At 53.7% G+C, this 17,109-nt stretch overlaps 6 protein-coding genes across 6 annotated transcripts; 5 read left to right on the top strand and 1 right to left on the bottom strand.

Moving 5' to 3' along the window:
- Window positions 1–1,005: 1,005 nt before the first annotated feature.
- GLOTRDRAFT_6642 (P-loop containing nucleoside triphosphate hydrolase protein) lies at window positions 1,006–3,795 on the top strand (the record flags this gene model as incomplete). Its single annotated transcript, XM_007866551.1, has 6 exons — window positions 1,006–1,285; window positions 1,324–2,235; window positions 2,294–2,403; window positions 2,462–2,617; window positions 2,673–3,165; window positions 3,215–3,795. Coding segments are annotated over 6 exons (2,532 nt in total), but the record flags the coding sequence as incomplete, so codon positions are not given.
- A 288-nt stretch (window positions 3,796–4,083) lies between these two features.
- GLOTRDRAFT_7992 (uncharacterized protein) lies at window positions 4,084–4,281 on the top strand (the record flags this gene model as incomplete). The annotated part of the gene is made up of 1 exon (XM_007866552.2): window positions 4,084–4,281. A coding segment is annotated over one exon (198 nt), but the record flags the coding sequence as incomplete, so codon positions are not given.
- A 960-nt stretch (window positions 4,282–5,241) lies between these two features.
- Window positions 5,242–7,675, top strand: GLOTRDRAFT_40546 (uncharacterized protein; the record flags this gene model as incomplete). Its single annotated transcript, XM_007866657.1, has 12 exons — window positions 5,242–5,366; window positions 5,422–5,497; window positions 5,532–5,585; window positions 5,647–5,736; window positions 5,804–5,953; window positions 6,012–6,168; window positions 6,194–6,423; window positions 6,478–6,550; window positions 6,605–6,789; window positions 6,850–6,977; window positions 7,032–7,439; window positions 7,492–7,675. 12 exons carry the CDS (start codon window positions 5,242–5,244, stop codon window positions 7,673–7,675), a joined length of 1,860 nt encoding a protein of 619 aa, XP_007864848.1.
- A 175-nt stretch (window positions 7,676–7,850) lies between these two features.
- GLOTRDRAFT_110667 (uncharacterized protein) lies at window positions 7,851–9,531 on the bottom strand. Its single transcript, XM_007866695.1, has one exon. It carries the CDS (start codon window positions 9,523–9,525, stop codon window positions 7,984–7,986), a length of 1,542 nt encoding a protein of 513 aa, XP_007864886.1. The 5' UTR covers window positions 9,526–9,531; the 3' UTR covers window positions 7,851–7,983.
- A 1,969-nt stretch (window positions 9,532–11,500) lies between these two features.
- GLOTRDRAFT_128065 (uncharacterized protein) lies at window positions 11,501–12,904 on the top strand (the record flags this gene model as incomplete). The annotated part of the gene is made up of 5 exons (XM_007866694.1): window positions 11,501–11,563; window positions 11,799–11,901; window positions 11,973–12,670; window positions 12,745–12,813; window positions 12,875–12,904. 5 exons carry the CDS (start codon window positions 11,501–11,503, stop codon window positions 12,902–12,904), a joined length of 963 nt encoding a protein of 320 aa, XP_007864885.1.
- Window positions 12,905–16,092: 3,188 nt separating this feature from the next.
- Window positions 16,093–16,857, top strand: GLOTRDRAFT_39749 (uncharacterized protein; the record flags this gene model as incomplete). The annotated part of the gene is made up of 1 exon (XM_007866601.1): window positions 16,093–16,857. One exon carries the CDS (start codon window positions 16,093–16,095, stop codon window positions 16,855–16,857), a length of 765 nt encoding a protein of 254 aa, XP_007864792.1.
- Between the last annotated feature and the right edge of the window lie 252 nt (window positions 16,858–17,109).

Below are 17,109 nucleotides of genomic sequence, written 5' to 3'. Positions count from 1 at the left end.
ACCATTAGTTACTTTTCACGGTCAAAACGGAGCTCGTAGATGAGTCTTCACGCCGCCCTAGGCAAACCACTAAGCCGGTCAGAGACATCGATGCCCTACACCATCTCTTCGCGTTCGGTTTTACCTGAACCTCGACGACGCTGCCAACAGAACCATGATCCAAGAATGCAGTAATACACCTTGTAGCTTGAAGCCAAAGTACAGTGAGCCGTGGCCGTCTACGCTCCAATGACCGCTCATCGGGGCAAATTGTGAGTCGACTACCGGCGTATTGAGAAGGACACGTAGAACCTAATCGATAATCACCGGCGTCTATCACAGCACAGGTCGAGTGGACTGGACAGCACGCACCGCCTTCATCAGACATGAAGAGAAAACGACACCACTGTTCGACATTCGCGGTCTGCACCTGGTCCCCTTGTCCCAAAACTAGTTCAGGATTACATCTGCAGCGACGTCCTTGATGGGAAAGGTCTCCGGGGATCCGGGTTCCCTACATGATTGCAGTATTTAGGAACTTACCCTGATTATGTTTGCAGTACTTCTGTGGGTCCACGTCGCAGAACATGCTTTCCCTGGATGATTGCATAGCATCCAAGTATGGTAAGTGAGCCTTCCCTGGTGTCATAGATATCGATACTGCGAAGAGTTGTCCAGTGTTGCTGTGTCTGGTTTTTCCACGCACAGATAACGGCGTGCATAGTACCATTGGCCGGGCACTATTAAGACATGAGGAGCACACGCCGCAAGATATAGTCCCCAAGCCAGTGCAATATGAAACCTTCGGAAAGCCAGCAGTTGGGTACTCGGCCTTCAGCAAGGCATACTCGTGTAGTATGCTGTGCAAGATAACGGCGAAGAGCAAGGAGCTTCGTTGAATTAAGGAAAAGGCGCAGACTTGCCAGAACACTCTAAAAGGCGTAGAGCTCCTGGGACCTCGACACCCAGGTCACCAATTCTCCTGTGACGTTCCGCTTCAGCGCTCAATTCTAAACAGCGCCTATGTCTGAGCTGCTTCCGCCGACGAGCCCCACGTCGCCACTTGGCATAGGCAATGGACATTGGGTCGTTGCCCCATCTGCGGCCAAGCAGGCTTGGCAACGTCAGAAGGAGCTGTACGGTGACTCGAACCCAACAATTGACGCCATAATGGAGATGACGGGGCTTGAGGATGTCAAAAGCCAGGTCCTCAAGATAAAGAATAAGATTGACACGACCTCCAGGCAAAGCGCGAAGCTTAGCGAAGAGCGGCTCAATGTATGTATGCTCGGGAATCCCGGAACGGGTGAGCCTATGCTTCGATCCGATCGCGAATGAACATAGGTAAGACCACTATCGCAAGACTTTACGGCAAGTTTCTGGCGTCTGTAAATGCTGTGCCTGGGTCGGAATTCGTAGAGACGACAGGTTCACGCCTGGCGAATGATGGAGTACCCGGCATCAAGAGTCAGATCGAGGACCTACTCGACGGAGACGGTGGCGTATTATTCGTGGATGAGGCATACCAGCTGACGAACGGCAGCAACTTCCAAGGCACCGCAGTCTTGGACTATATCTTAGCAGAGATGGAGAAGCTCGTCGGAAAAATTGTTTTCATTTTTGCTGGCTATAGGGATGAGATGGAGAAATTGTTCGAGCACAATCCAGGATTGCAAAGCCGCATCCCTTACACGTTCCGTTTCAACAATTACAGCGATGCTGAACTACTAGAAATGCTGTCAGGCTTGGTGGAGAAGAAATGGGGTGGAAGGATGCAGGTCGAGGCCGACAGCCACGGGATCAGAGGCCTTTTGGGGCGCATTGCTGTTCGGCGGCTAGGGAGGCAGAGGGTATCAAAAAACTTCGGCAATGCAAGAGCATTGGCGACCATGTTCTCCAAGATAACCGAACGACAGGCGGACAGACTGAGTAAGGCACGAAGAGAGGAAAGGTCGGAAGATGACTTTCTGTTGACCCAGGAGGATATCATGGGGCCCGAGCCTGCAAAGGTCCTAGAAGCCAGCCGAGCCTGGAAGAGACTGAAATCCCTGATCGGACTGGACGCGGTGAAGAGGACAGTTCAAGACCTCTTCACCATGGTTCAGGCCAACTACCAACGGGAATTGAAGGAGAAAACCCCGTACCAAGTTTCTCTCAACCGTGTTTTCCTAGGCTCTCCGGGCACAGGAAAGACGACGGTTGCGAAGCTATACGGTCAGATCCTCGCAGAGCTAGGTCTTCTTTCCAATGGCGACGGTGAGCACTAAACCATACATATCACATCCTTCCCTGACAACTTGTCTTGATATCATAGTCGTTACAAAGAACCCCTCAGATTTCATCGGTGGTGCTCTGGGACAGTCCGAGAGCCAGATGAAATCTATTCTTGCATCCACTGTTGGAAAGGTCCTGGTAATCGACGAGGTTCGTCCTTGTCCTTCATCGGAAAGAAGAATGCAGATGCATCTGTTGACGGTTACAGGCCTATATGCTCGGAAACTCTGGTAGCAGCAATGGTTCGGATTCCTACAAGACGGCTGTCATAGATACAATAGTCGCCGAGGTTCAGAGTGTGCCAGGGGAAGACCATTGCGTTCTGCTACTAGGGTACAAGGACCAGATGGAAGAGATGTTTCAGGTGAAGAACGTCTTCTCAGTGGATCTTGAATGACAAGCCTGACTAGACTTCACAGAGCGTCAATCCGGGGCTCTCCCGCCGCTTTGCAATAGAGCACGTGTTCGTATTTGAAGACTACACCGATGCCCAGTTGATGCAGGCCCTGGAGTGGAAGCTCCGAGACCAGGATCTGAGCGCTACAGACAAGGCCAAAACAGTCGCTATCGAAACACTGAGTCGCTTGCGGAACCGCCCCAATTTTGGGAATATCGGAGAGGTCGAGAATGTACTTTCCCAGGCGAAGTTGCGGCTCCAGTCACGCCAGATGGCGTTGCCTGCGGAAAGGCGGTCGCACGACGCGCCCTTTCAGCCAGAGGACTTCGATCCCGCGTTCGCGCGGGTTGAATCGGCTTCAGCAAACTTAGCAAAGCTGTTCGAGGACGTGGTCGGCTGCGAAGACATCATTCAGAAACTAGCGGCGTGGCAGGTGACAGCGAAACGTTTGAAGGCGCGAGGGAAAGACCCGCGCGATCACGTCCCAACGAACTTCATCTTCAAAGGACCACCGGGTGAGCCTGAGTTTACATGGATACCAATTCGATATTGACGTTGGCATAGGCACCGGCAAGACCACGACGGCTCGCAAAATGGGAAAGGTTTATTACGACATGGGGTTCCTCTCCTCAGCAGAGGTCATGGAGTGCTCAGTGTCCGACCTAGTAGGACAATACGTCGGCCACACTGTGCAGAAAACACGGAGGGTCTTCGAGAAAGCGCTGGGGAAAGTCCTTCTGGTCGACGAGGCATACCGCCTTAGCGAAGGGCAGTACGCCAAAGAAGCCGTGGACGAGATCGTCGGCATCCTGACCCAGGAACGCTTTCGTGGTAAACTCATAGTCATATTCGCCGGCTACGAGCAAGAGATGAACAACCTACTGACGGTGAACAGTGGTCTGGCAAGCCGTTTCTCTGAAGAGATAGTGTTCAGGCACCTCTCCCCGGAGAATTGCCTGAAAATCCTGACGAGAAACCTCCGCAACCAAGACATCCAACTTGCTGGTCCGTCAGATCAACGGCGCCGAGAAATGATATCTATCCTTGAGGGATTGCAGAGGCTGCCGTCCTGGGGAAATGCCAGGGACATGGAGACACTTTTGAAAAGGCTCACCATTTTCGTCCTGTCTTCTCTGGACAGCACCGACGGGTCCGAAGGGCGATTGATTGTACAAGGTCAAGATGTGGCACGTTGCATAAAACAGATGTTTTTGGAGCGCCAGGTCCGGTTTAAGAGTGTACCTGACGGCCATCAAGCTTCATGCTCGGAGCCGCCTCAGCGGATGCAGGAGCAACTCGCGGCCCCACCTCCGATCATCAAGATTGTAAAGGAAACAAGCTCTCGTCAGTCTTGCAAGGCGGCGCAGGTCGACACTAAGCGCAAAGTAGGAACCCAGCGCCCTGTAGACCATATACCAGACCAATTGGTAATCGAGCTCGAGAAATCAACGCGTCTCAAGGAAGCGATCAAACGGCAGAAGGAGACAAAACAACGACAAGAAGCTCTTGTTCAGCAGAAGATACGAGACATGGGCGTATGTGAGCAGGGCTACGCATGGATCAAGGAGGAGGGGGGATATCGTTGTGCTGGAGGATCACATTTCCTGAGCAACTCGGAGATCGGCATTTAGAAGCTGGAATGTATACCCCTACTTTGGCATGATGTCGGGGAGTCATGAGTCGTCGTCTGAGGCGATGTCGCTGGCTCTTGTCTATTGCATATCTTTACATTTCGGGTGCCCAGCGAAACCAAAGCTTGAGAGGTCGGTGCTGGCAGTCTGGCCGGCTGGAACGCAGCATGCAAATACTGATCTGCCTGTCAGTGCAGCCTCCTATCTGCAAAACGAACGCAAGCGGGAATGAGTGCAAATAGCCAGGCATAGCGTTCCCCAGTGTTCTCTCGAAGATCTTCCCGATACAGTCGAACTCACCGCAGCCTTCGGAAAGTTCGCCGCGGTCGTCCTCAAGTCTGCGATTACTGCTTGTGTACTCGCCGCACCCAGGGCATTCCACGCGCAGAAGCCGGACAGAAGATCCATCCGATGCTATCGCCTGAGTTTCGAGCAGTTTTACAGTTCATCCTTTATACCTGTCAGCAAGTTTGAGTGAGAGGAAGTCGAGCCTTGGTCAAGAGGACGTAGTCTGAGTCAGTAAAGAAAGTAAATAATTGGCTCAGTGATATTTGTTTTATTGCTGCTAACCAAATTTGGAATTGTCAACCCTCCAAGTCCGTGCCTGCGTCTCATCCTCGCATCCTCCTGCGTCGACGCCGGTTCTCCAATATTCATTACAAACTATCGCTTCGGGCATCGAAGCTTCGAGTGTACAACATGAAGAAAAAGCCCTGGCAGCTCCAGTTTCTACTAGATGCGATCAGCTAAGGAGAACCCGTAAGGGCAGGGGAGCGGACCTCATGACCAGCGCTACCAGAGCCGTCAATTAGTTGTTCCGGGTGGGCTACCGTAAAAGGCGACGAACAGTACAGGTCTAACGAGCCAATGGAGTATCCGATCCGACATATAAAGGGGTCTGCACTGAGACGTAACGGACATCGACCGGATCCTGAACGTTGAACTCTCAGCCCGCCCAACATGCCTGTACCCGCCATGAAGGAATCCGACGTGGATGTGCTCGTTATCGGTGCGGGACCTGCGGGCTTGATGTGTGCGCAGGGGCTGGCCAGGGCAGGTGTAAATGTCCGGATTGTGGACAAGAGGTCAGTGCTAGATGTTGAGACAACGGAGCACAGCGATTGAAATTCGTTGCTGTAGACCAGGCAAGGTCGCGGCGGGACAGGCTGATGGCATCCAACCACGCACAATTGAAGTGCTACAGGTCGGTATATGCGTGTAGTGAGCGACTCTTGATTTACACTTCCTAGAGCTATGGACTCGCCGAGCGACTATTGAAGGAAGGCAACCAAATGCACATGGCAGTGAGTCTGAAAACTCTAGAACCTCATGTCATTCACACTGAAGATGCGCGCACACACTCAGGCATTCTATGACCCCAGCCCCGAAGGAGGAATCCACCGTACAGGACGAACACCGGACATCAATGCCCCTACGGCCCGATTCCCGTTCGAGGTGAGTCCTCCTTAGGATGGATCGTGTATCTCCTCTATTCTTATCTCCCGCCACCGCAACCAATCAGGTCACCCTCCATCAGGGCGCGATCGAGTCCATATTCTTAGACTGCCTCCGCTCGATGGGGCACGAAGTCGAGCGTCCAGTGGTCCCGGAATCGCTTGAGATCTCAGATAACCGAGACGCCTTGAAGGATCCGCAAGCGCGCGCTGTAAAGGTATGCTCGACCGCGCGCAGTGAGTGAAACCCTTGACGAACGAACTATTGCGCGTTAGGTTGTACTGAAGCACGTGGACGCACCCGAGGGGAAAGATACCGAAGTCGTTCACGCGAAATACGTTGTCGGCGCAGACGGCGCCCATTCATGGGTGAGGAAACAGCTCGGCTTTGCCATGGAGGGCGAACAAACAGGTACGGCGCCGGCATCTCTCTGTCCGAACTAAGCCGAAATCCTGAGCTGATGGGCCTGCAGATTATGTTTGGGGTGTGGTCGACATGATACCCGACACAGACTTCCCGGACATCCGCAACCGGTGCGCGATCCATTCGAACAACGGCTCATGCATGGTTATACCGCGCGAAGGGGATGTTGTGAGGTTGTATATCCAGCTTACGGACGAGGACGTCCGAGACGTGACGACGGGTCGCGTTGACACGCAGAAGTGCAGCGCTGAAAAATTGCTGGAGGTACGTGGCTAAGATTATCATGGATTAACAACTCAGCATCAATCATGTTTCTAGGTTGCAAAGAAGTCTTTCCATCCCTATCGCATCAAGGCAAAGGGCGATATACTGTGGTGGACGATATACATCAGTATGTTGTGATATTACCAGTCTGATCGCCGGTGTCTCATGGCGTAATGTGAAGTTGGTCAGCGCGTGGCTTCAAAGTTCTCAGCGCACGAACGCGTATTCATCGCTGGTGATGCCTGTCACACGCATTCTCCCAAAGCCGGACAGGGGATGAACGCCAGCATGAACGATACCCACAACCTGATCTGGAAGTTGACGCATGTGCTTCGAGGATGGGCGGATATTTCGCTGCTAAAGACTGTCAGTGACTTTCATGTCGTGGGTATCTCGCATTTACTGACAAGGCTTGCATGGATCCAGTACGAGTTGGAGCGCCGAAAGTACGCTCAGGACCTGATCGCGTTCGACAAAGAGTTCGCCTCACTGTTTTCCAAGAAGCCGAAGAGCGAAGAGAACCCCGACGGCGTCACACAAGAGGAATTCGTAGAGTGCGTTGGATTCTTCTCCTCTTCCGCATTTCGTCGCCGAGCAGGGGTTTACAGGGCCTTCCGTACGTTCGGTGGCTTTACGAGCGGCATCGGGATCCACTACGCTCCGTCCACGATCGTCGACGCAGCCCACCAGGCCTCCGCCTCCAAGCTCATCATCGGCCAGCGTGTGCTCCCGCAGACCGTCATCCGCGCAGCCGACGCGCGCCCGTACGAGCTGCAGGACCTCCTTCCCGCCGATACCCGCTTCAAGCTCCTCGTCTTCACGGGCGACATCGGCGCGCCGGAGCAGAAGCGGAAAGTCGACGAACTGGCGAAGCACCTGGAGCGGAAGGAGAGCTTCTTGGGCAGGTTTGGGGAGCAGAAGAATGATGTGTTCGATGTGTTTGCTGTCTGTCTCTCGAGAAAAGAGGACGTGGTGTATACTGACGTGCCCGAGGTATTCCGGCCCCACTGGTCCAAGTATGCACGCGTTCGTTCGTCTGTCTTCTACGGCTGACATGAGATCATTTAGGGTTCTCCTCGACGACGTCGATACCACGGGCAAGGTCGGCGCGGGCGTGTACGAGAAGTTTGGTATTGGCTCCGAGGGCGCTATTGTCGTAGTCCGGCCGGACGGGTATGTCGGGATTGTTGCGCCTTTGGACGACGTTTCCGTTCTGGAGAGTTACTTTGCTGGGTTTTTCGCGAAGTCATGACCTGTTGCCCTTGTGATATCTGAGTCGAGATCTTTTGCAGTTTGTGTTTAATAGCAGGTCCTGTACCATAATCATACGATACCTCCACTGCGACATGTATGGTTCGTTCTCACTCTCCAATCCTCTCATGCGAGCTAGTTCATCTCGCGTGCTGAAACTCTGCTCCCGTCGTTGGTTTGTTCCATCGAGATACAGGGTGATATTCAGAGACAGCGATGTAATCCTCTACAATATGCAAGCGCCAACAATACAAGAGTGGCCGTCTATTTATGATCACGGTACCATACTCTCTCGATCGAGCTTCCCTCCTACCACCGCCTGCCCCAGTAGCCCCTCCTGCCCTGCATCTGCGTCGCATTCAGACACTGTGGATTAGTAAAGTCCTCCAGCGATCCCTGCGGCCATATGGGTATCATGCAAAGCTTGTCGGGATCGCAAGCACCGCACTCCTTCCACGTGGTCCAGTCGAGCCAGTCAATCAGATCGTTCAGCTTCTGAATAGCCACATCGTAGCTCTCCACCTCTCCGACGGATGTCAGGGTAGAACAAATGTGGTGTGCGACGTATGATACGGCAGCAGCGCCCATAGACTCGGCGGGCGAGGGTGCTAAGACGGGGATGAACTGCGTCGCACAACGGTGCGCCTCGGCGGAGGCATTACGCTTTCCCGGGGCAAAGTCGATGAACGGCTGCAAGGTGTTTACGATTTCATCCTGGACATGCTCCAGCGTCGGCAGGGCGGCGATGTACTTCAGCCTGCTCGCGTACCGACCGACGATCATGTCCGCGACGCCCTGCCAGTCATACGAGCGCTCAGGACTGCCCGCGCCGAGCACAAGCGCGCGGATATCCGCCCTGATCATCGCGACCTGCTCTTTGGTCACGTTCTGCAGCCGCGGGAGCACGCGCCCATCGATGTTCCTGAAAAGCGGGTCCACGCCGTACTTGCCGTCGAACGCGGTGACGAACCGGTCGAAGTCCAGGCGCACCCTGCCCCCGCCGATCCCATGGTACCGCGCCGTGATCGCGCGGTAGTAGTCGAAGAACTGTCCGTCGTGCATCGCGTAGCGGGACTGCTGCCTATTAATTCGTACCACGTCGAGGCGGTCCTGGAATGAGCATAAGATAATCTCGAACCCGCCCTCCATGCGGAGCACGCCGTCGATGCGCCCGCCCCACTCCGTCTGCGCAAGCTCGCAGAGCCCCGCGGCGCGCGCGAACTCGCCGCCCATACGACCCGAAGTGTCAGTGGAATTCACCAGTATGTAATCTTGCGAGTCCAGTGTGCCCTTGTTGGACTTGGCAGCAGACTCGCCGTCGATGTAGAGCAGGCGCAGCGGGCGGGCAGCGCGGTAGGTGTGCAAATACCCGCCGAGTTCTTCGTCTTCGTCTGGAGCGTCGTATCCAAGAAGGGGTTCCTGCTGATTGTTCGCGAGTCGCGAAGGGTTGCCTTCGTGAGGGCCCCTCCCTCCCCCAGGTGGAGGCGGAGGACCTTCTCCTGGTTTCCCGGGCTCTTCTCCGGGTCTCCTCCGCGGCGGCCCTCGACGCCCCGCAAACAAAATCGAGTGCTCCGGCTCGAACGCGAGCCATTCCATCCCCGTAACCGGCTCCGCCTTGCTTGTCCCGTGGTAGAGCTGGGTGCCCTCTGGGACGGTGGCGAGGAAGTAGGACATGCCGTTGTGGTTCAGGGAGGACCCCCATTGACGCAGAGACGAGTGAATGGCGTTGAAGATGTGGTTGGCATTCGCGGCGAGTTCATGACCGCCGCTTGAGTGTGCAGGGGGGACAGTCGAGCAAGCCAGCGATGCCAGAGCCGCGAGGACGCTAAAGCAGAGCGCGTCGGTCTTCATCGTTGCCCGTAGACACGCCTGTTCAGGGCAATTCTATGCAGGCGAAGAGTCAAAGCGAGATAAGATGATACCATATATATACCCATGGTGCTTTGATCGCTGTGCTGCGGAGATGCATCCGCAGCAAGCCAACAGTCCTGAGTTCGGTGGGGGCCGCTCTCACCTTCTAAGGTTTGTGGATTATTATGTGCTACTGCCATCGTTGGCAGCCGTCCAAGTAAGTAAACCTCAACTTGAAGTCTGGGCTGGCCTGCGAAAGGCTCCGAGTCTCCGTGACGGTCACAGTCACTCGTGGTTCAGGTCAAGTGAAGGTAAACATCATATCCTCCACACACTTGTAAGTCAAAGTTATGTCAAGCCTTTTGACCCTATCACCTTTCTCAGCTTGAGTTGTAATCACTGTCCAGAAAGCATCATCTGCTTCGCAGAAACGGTCATCGGTTTACGCACTGGTTGGGACAGTATACGTACCAGCGTAAGTCCTTCAACGTCCTGGCCCTCGAGTTTGTCGTATGGGACGCCCTTGCGCTTGCGATAGAGCGAGACTCAAATTGAAGATTATAGCGCCTTTCTCTACCTTGAGTTAAGGCATAGGCGTGTCGCGATATTCCGCGGAATGATCATCGAGGCGGATTTGAATTTTGAAACGCTTTTGGGGCTATGTCTGTCTCCTGGTCGGTGGTCGGTGTTGTACAAGCAGGGCTTCCTCTTACGAGAATTTCTGGGCAGAAACAATCAAGCTTTTGTTGAGCGAGTAGCTGGTATTCACGTAGGCAGCTTAACCCAAGCACATCTGAACCCGGGTCCATCGACATCGACATCAGGAGTGTCATCGTATCGCCGACAGTTCTCTCGCGGTATCGACTAAATTCTGGTCTTCAGTCCTCGCCTAATCTTCCATCTTGGGGCCCACAGGATTGCCTGAATAATTTATGTGCTGCAAGTTCTCTCGCAGTCGACGGATGCCCTCCAGTTTCGGTTGTTCCACGACCCGTTTTCCGTCAGGACAGTACCATGCAGCAGTCCTTTTCCTTCCATTTCTCGTTTCCCCCACTGGCTGGGAATATGTCTTGTCTGTGTTGCAACGAGAAGATCATTCAAGCAGGTGTGGCTTCGACTTTGCATGGCACTCGTGGATGGCCTTTAGGGACAAGGCCTAGGCGTCAGGTTGCAGGGCACTGTAAGCACCTAGTTCCTCCGCGTTCCCCAAGGATCGTCCTTACTCCTCCTTTTCCTCGCGTAGTCTAGCATAACTTGGCCGAGTCTCTCCGTCCTCTGTATAAAGGTGAGTCATGGCCGGAGCAAGAGCTCGATGAGCTCGCCGTTGCGCACAGTGCGCGCATAGACAGGAGTTACGGTACCCCTGCGCTTCACTGAGACGTTAACGCCTGTGTGATTCTCAACAAGCAACTAGGAGCCCATCCGGTCCGCCTCAGGGGTTTCTGAGTGGATGGTTGTGTCTAAGCGGCTAATCTCGAGCGCACAGCACTCATATTTTGTCTTCGGTGTCTATTGCCGTCCTCTGGTCGGCACTGCGTCTGCGTCGCTGATGTTCCTTGTAAAACGATGACAACATTGGGTTTGATAGACATATTGCCTTGCTTGTTCTTAATGATTGTGTCCAAAGCGCTGCTGTCGTAGCAGAGCAAGGCGTCGTGGTTAAATTCTACTGCAAGTCGGCGGGAATGAGAGTAGCTGCTCGAACGAAAATCTAGGCTGGGTATGTACTTAGGCGGATGGAGGGTGCAGAGTAGCGATTTTAAGGCCAATAGTAAGAAGGGTGGACGGCTGTCGTTCTCTTCAAAACGCTTCTGACCAACTTCTGAGTCTGACACTGACAGTCTACGCCTCAGCTCCATTTTTCGGTGACGTTCATTGCGGATAGATCAGCGTGTGCTGTAGTGTGACTTTGCCCCGATGGGGAAGGCGGCTTACCGCTTTTGGTATGACCATTTCCATATCGGAAAACTCCATTATGGCTCCTCGAAACTGCGAAGTTCGAGAACATGACAGCGCCGGGAATGAAGTGAAGTTGAATGTACTGTATGTCAAGTCCCCGTTGTTATACAACTGGCTGCCATCATAGTGCTGGAGGCGGGTCGTCCTGACGGGTCAAATAGCCGCTTGTTGCTGTAACAATGGTTACTGTGTCCGATTCTTAGAACTTACGTCTTCGAGTCACGGAGCCGGTGCTTACTTATCCACCAGCAGTGTCCTCAAATCATCCTTGTATCCCGAGTCTTTTGTGCTCAACAATGAGTGAGTCCTCCCAGCTTTCAGAGGAAGAAGAAGAGCCCCAACAAGTGCGCGCGAAGGTTGAGGATCCGGAAGGCCTAGGATCTGCACCTGCATCCACGACCGCATGGCGACCAACCGGTAGGTGGCAGTCTGCATGGAGTGGTTGCTGGGAGGAAGCCTGAAGCTGAATACCTGTCTGTGATGAATAGAACCACTTTTTCAGAAAGACCGATCTGCCGATGTCATTCTGTGTTCTTCGGACGAGTTCAAGTTTAGAGTCCACAAACTGGTCCTTTCCATCGCCTCACCGGTGCTCAGGGACTCACTGACGGTTCAGAATGGCGGGATTCCTGACCCGCTGAAGCTCGAGGAGACGGGAGAAGTCCTTGAAAAGCTATTGAAACTATGCTATCCTGTTGAACGGCCCACATGGTCGTCCGTATCAGACGTATCGTCCGTTCTGGCCGCTGCAGTCAAGTACAAAATGAAGGGAATCATCCCTTCGTTGAGGCAGGAACTAGTATTGCCGAGGTTCCTGGAAACTGAAGCCTTGCACATTTTCACCATCGCTTGCCGTCTGGGCCTGAATGACGAAGCGCGCATAGCCGTTCCCTACACGTTAAGGGGACCAGTGGTCTCGAAGCCCCCCATACCCGAGCTGCAGTCAATTTCGGGTTTGACCTTCCACCAACTTTTGGAGTACCGCGAGGACTGTTCCAAGGCTGCTGCCAGACTCACCCGGTGCCCCGGTCAAGATCGTGGGCTATCAGTAGAGACTGGGTATGGGTTGCCTGTACTGAGAAAGGATGTTCCTCGACCAACGCTAAGACCTACGGCACAGATGTGGCCCGTTGGTGGGTCACTTATATGGCGAGCGCTCGTTCTGCTTTATCCGCAAACCCTTGCGGTACGTCTGCGAAGTCGATGACAACCTGGGAACCTGCTTTGGAGAGAGCGTTAAAATGCGACACGTGCTGTCAGAGAGTATTCCAAGATTTGACAGCGTTCAGTGAGCTGCTTGCGGCCGAAGTCGACAAGAGAGTGAAGAAGGTAAGTCCACACTCAGCAACTTCTTATCGTGTCTTGACTTGCATGTTAACGTTGATGCCAGATTGCGGATACCTATGACTTTTGCGCGTAGGGCCTTGCCCACCCCGTCTGAATCAATCGAAATATGCCCTCTATCAGTTGCTCAGTATCAGTTGCACGTTGCACTATGTATCAGCTGAATGATCTCCGTGGAACAGCGCACATGTATACTGCCTCTCTGGCCAAACTGTCGTATGGGAGATACTGTCGTACATCGGCTCTGTGACGGCGCACGATCACGTTTTGTTTGCGAAAAGCTTCCGGATACGACACAAAGCAAAGCTTCGCGGAACCTGTGATGCCTCAGTCAGATGCTAGAGTCAAGACTAATGAGGCCACATATAAGGTGAATAGTCTCGGAAAGGATTCGACTGTCGCGGAAGGGTGACATGTGCTCGCGAAAGTAGGTCACTGTCGCCTACGACGTGGGCGCGTGATGGTTAAAGATATAGGTCGCTGGCGGCGGTTTCCTTCGTATTTGCGATCTCTATATCGCCTGCCATGTTTCCGGAGTACAACAGACGAACATTCCCGGGGGAGATGCGGTGTCTTAACTAAATCACACCGGCCTCGGACAGCAGGGTCTCGCTCTCCCGCAACATGGTCTCCATCAACTCAGGCACGACATAATACTGCATCGCTTCCTGCGACGGCAGCATGTGCTCAGCACCACCTCCTGTCTCGCACACCCCTCTGCGCGCTGTCCACCTGGACGCCCGACAAGCATTGCTACAATACACGGCCTTCAGCGCAGAAATTGTAATAAGTAAGGAGAAACAGGCGGCGCAGGCGAAAACGGACTGGAACCTACCAGTTTGCACCCCGAGCATACTTGAAGCCTCTGTACGTCCCTCCCTTCACGCTTGATGCAGCCCTGGCCTTCGCAGGCCCGAAAGAGTGCGCCGTACCCCGCGTTCACCTTGGCAGAGCACTCTATCTCACAGCGTGGACGAGGATCGTCGCAGCGAGCGATGTACAGGTCGACCTCGTCATTCCACTCTTTCGAGACCTCGCTTCCGTTCCCCCTCTCAATACCACCGCGCCCATCGGGTCTGGATTATCGCGTCCGCATCAGACAGGTAGGACATGACACACTAAACGATGCATACATCGGCACGAACTCAGTTTGCTCAGCCGCGTACAGGAATGCAGGGTCGACAAGCCCCGCTGACGTCCCTGGCCATATTCACAAAGCCTTGAAGGAGGCGGTGCGCCTCGCTCTCACGGACTTCGGGACGCGCATCGTCGTTGCACCACGGGATCCGGGTCGAGGACTGACTTGCGCCAGGAGGTCTCTATTCTCTATAAGTCGCCGCGCGATATCGAAATCGATGTCACTTGGATTGAGCGCGAACCGCACGGGCCGCTCTTCCGTGACCCAGGTCCACCGCTCTGTCTTGCACCACTTCTCGGTGTACGCGACGCAGCGCCGGGAGCAGCACTTCCCGTAGGACTTGCCCGAGCCGCACCGGCAGGGTAGTGGGAGGGGTAGGCTATGGGTCCCGCAGCGTGGTAGTCGGCAAGCGCATTGCCGGACCAGCACGGGCACGGCTGCTGTGGGCGTTAGCATATGCCAGAAGTTTCCTTCAGGAGCTGACTGAATCGTTCCCTATCGTTCGCTCTACCACCTAAATGATCGTCAGGCAAGCCGCAGCGACCAGGCTTCGCCCCGTGGCCGAGAAGTAGAGCGATGAGGTCCCAGTCTTCTATTTTGCAGGCGTAGTCCAGGGCCGTATATCATCGACCTTGTCCTTGAAGTCTATGGAAGCGCCGAGGCGAACCATCTCCAGCCCGCACCACGGATCGCCTCGGCCGCGGAGTGCAGCCACGTCGTGCCCTATTCTTGACTGTATCGCAACCCAGGCTCTATCTGCTCCCCAGGCTCTATCTGCTCCCCGATAATTGCAACGCCGTCGGCGGACGTTCCAAGGAGTTTATACACCGTCAAGAGATGCGGACGGGACTCCCTCACGATGGACGGAAAGCCGGCGCAGGAGGGATCTGACTGGAGTTTGGCCAGCACATTGTCCGGTATGATGGATTTGTAGTCCTTGGGCATTTTCGATGGTGCAGATGTGCTATCGGTAAGCAGATCTATGCTAGTGCGACTAGCCTTCTACGAGGGCAGTTACGCACGCGGCATGACGTGCCTAGTAGCCCGTGGAAAAGTATCTTTGGTATTCCTAAAGACGTCTCCTGTGTTTCCTAGTTCTCGTGGTGCTGTCCCTTTCTGACAGGGAACTACCAAGCAAGCTATGGACCAAGTTATCCCGGCGTCCATCTTGATACATCGTGCGTCAAGGGGATCAGAGAACGTCGTAAGTAAGTATGGAACTCGCCAGGCAGTCTTATTATAGTCTAATGGTTCTGATTATATCAACGAAGCAGGAGTTCTGATGGCTACGTACTTCAAATGATCTCTGTGAAGAGGCCTGCTGTTTGCTATACGCGGTATCACCTTTGACATGCCAGTAGCGTTCGTGATTCCTGATATTCGCGGTTACTCCAGCGTCAGATGTCCATGTCAAAACCCCTACGTATGCAGGTTGTAGACATTTGGATGTTGGCTGGACGTGCTGGTTCCGGCGGACCGCCCGATGCCAGCATCGTTATGCGCAGAAGTTTGAGTCGCACGGACATGGTTTAATAACTAGAACGATGAGTTTTTTCCTTCTGGTTTTTTCCATAGTTTATGATTTAGTTCACCACAATATCGGGCCAGTTGATGTTCGTACTTACCTGATAAGGACTTCATGAAATCCGTGACACCGATAATGCAATATTTGGTTCGGATTAGGTGAAGGTGCGATCCGCATTGTGGGTTCATTAATGACACGCGTTACCCTGGATCTGGAAGCTTGAGAAATGAGTATGCTATGACTATACTCGTCAATGTATTCCGCATGTGATACACATTGTTGCCACAGACGCTCACGTTGGACGCCGCCGTTGTTTTGCACTGGTCCTTTACCATCCCCATATCTAAGTGCGATTATACTGGCATGGACAACGGCGAGCTACAGACGGACGTGCCTTGGCATCCAACGGGTAGGCGATTCGATATCCTGCACGCCTAGAAATAATCTGAGGAAAGTATGTTGTCTGGCGGGTTCGTTCCTAGAGCCACTCTTCCAAGAAAACGAGTCGGCCGACGTGATATTGCGCTCCAAGGACAACGTGGACTTCCGCGCGCACAAGGTTGTCCTTGGGATCGCCTCAGCCGTTTTCCGAGACATGTTCATGATAGGCGGAGATGGAGGATCCAAGGACAGTTCTCTGCAGGAACTTCCCGTCGTACCAATGTCCGAAGAAACCGGGGAAGTAGTTGAGAGGCTGCTGCAGTTGTGTTACCCCATCAAGCAGCCTGTCTGGGAATCCCTGACAGAATTACAACCCGTCCTAGTCGCCGCGGTCAAATACCAGTTCGAAGCATTGGTGGGGTCTTTGCGGAAAGAGCTTGTCTGCACGGGACACCTGCAGAGCGAATCCTTGCGTGTCTTCGCGGTAGCCTGTCGCCTGCGGCTCGCTGACGAAGCACGCCTCGCTGCAAGACACACTTTAGCGCAGCTCCTAGGCGACAAGCCAGCGACACCGGAGATGCAGTATATCTCGGCTCTTCCATTGCATCGGCTCATCGAGTACCGCCACCGGTGCAGCTATGCTGCGAGATACCTCACACTGTCCCCAGGAACCGAATGGATCCCAACCGATGAGGCTTGGATATGGATCCAATGTGGCGGGAAATGTCCTCGCAAACACAGCAAGCGCTGCGGTCTATCCGTCGCACGTTGGTGGATTGAATACATGAAAGACGCGTGTATTGCCCTCGAGAAAAGACCTTGTGGCGCATCAGTGACGGCGCAGTCTACACTCAAGGCTTCTCTGAGGAAAGCTTCCAAATGCAAGATTTGCAAAAGTAAAGCGCCCGAGGACCTGCAGCGCTTCAGTCAGTTACTCGGAGTAAAAATTGAAGAAGCAATAGACGAGGTGAACAACTCGTACTAGATCCGGACTTCTTGCTGAAGAGCGACTGATGATTGCAATATCAGATTACCGATGGCTACGATTTCTTGGGATGAGGATAGTGGAACAAGTCTTACCAGAATACGCAGCTGAAAACACAACATGAACTTGAGGAACGAGAGATACAGACATCCAGGCTGTTCTGTGTAAGGATTCAATCTCCAGGCCAGCGTAGGACAAAGATCTTACGCTGCTCTAGCAACACCTTCTGTGTGTACCATTAACATAATGTAC

The sequence above is a fragment of the Gloeophyllum trabeum genome (assembly GCF_000344685.1).
Source record: "Gloeophyllum trabeum ATCC 11539 unplaced genomic scaffold GLOTRscaffold_00005, whole genome shotgun sequence".
NCBI lineage: Eukaryota > Fungi > Basidiomycota > Agaricomycetes > Gloeophyllales > Gloeophyllaceae > Gloeophyllum > Gloeophyllum trabeum.
This window is presented reverse-complemented; position numbering and strand designations above follow the sequence as displayed.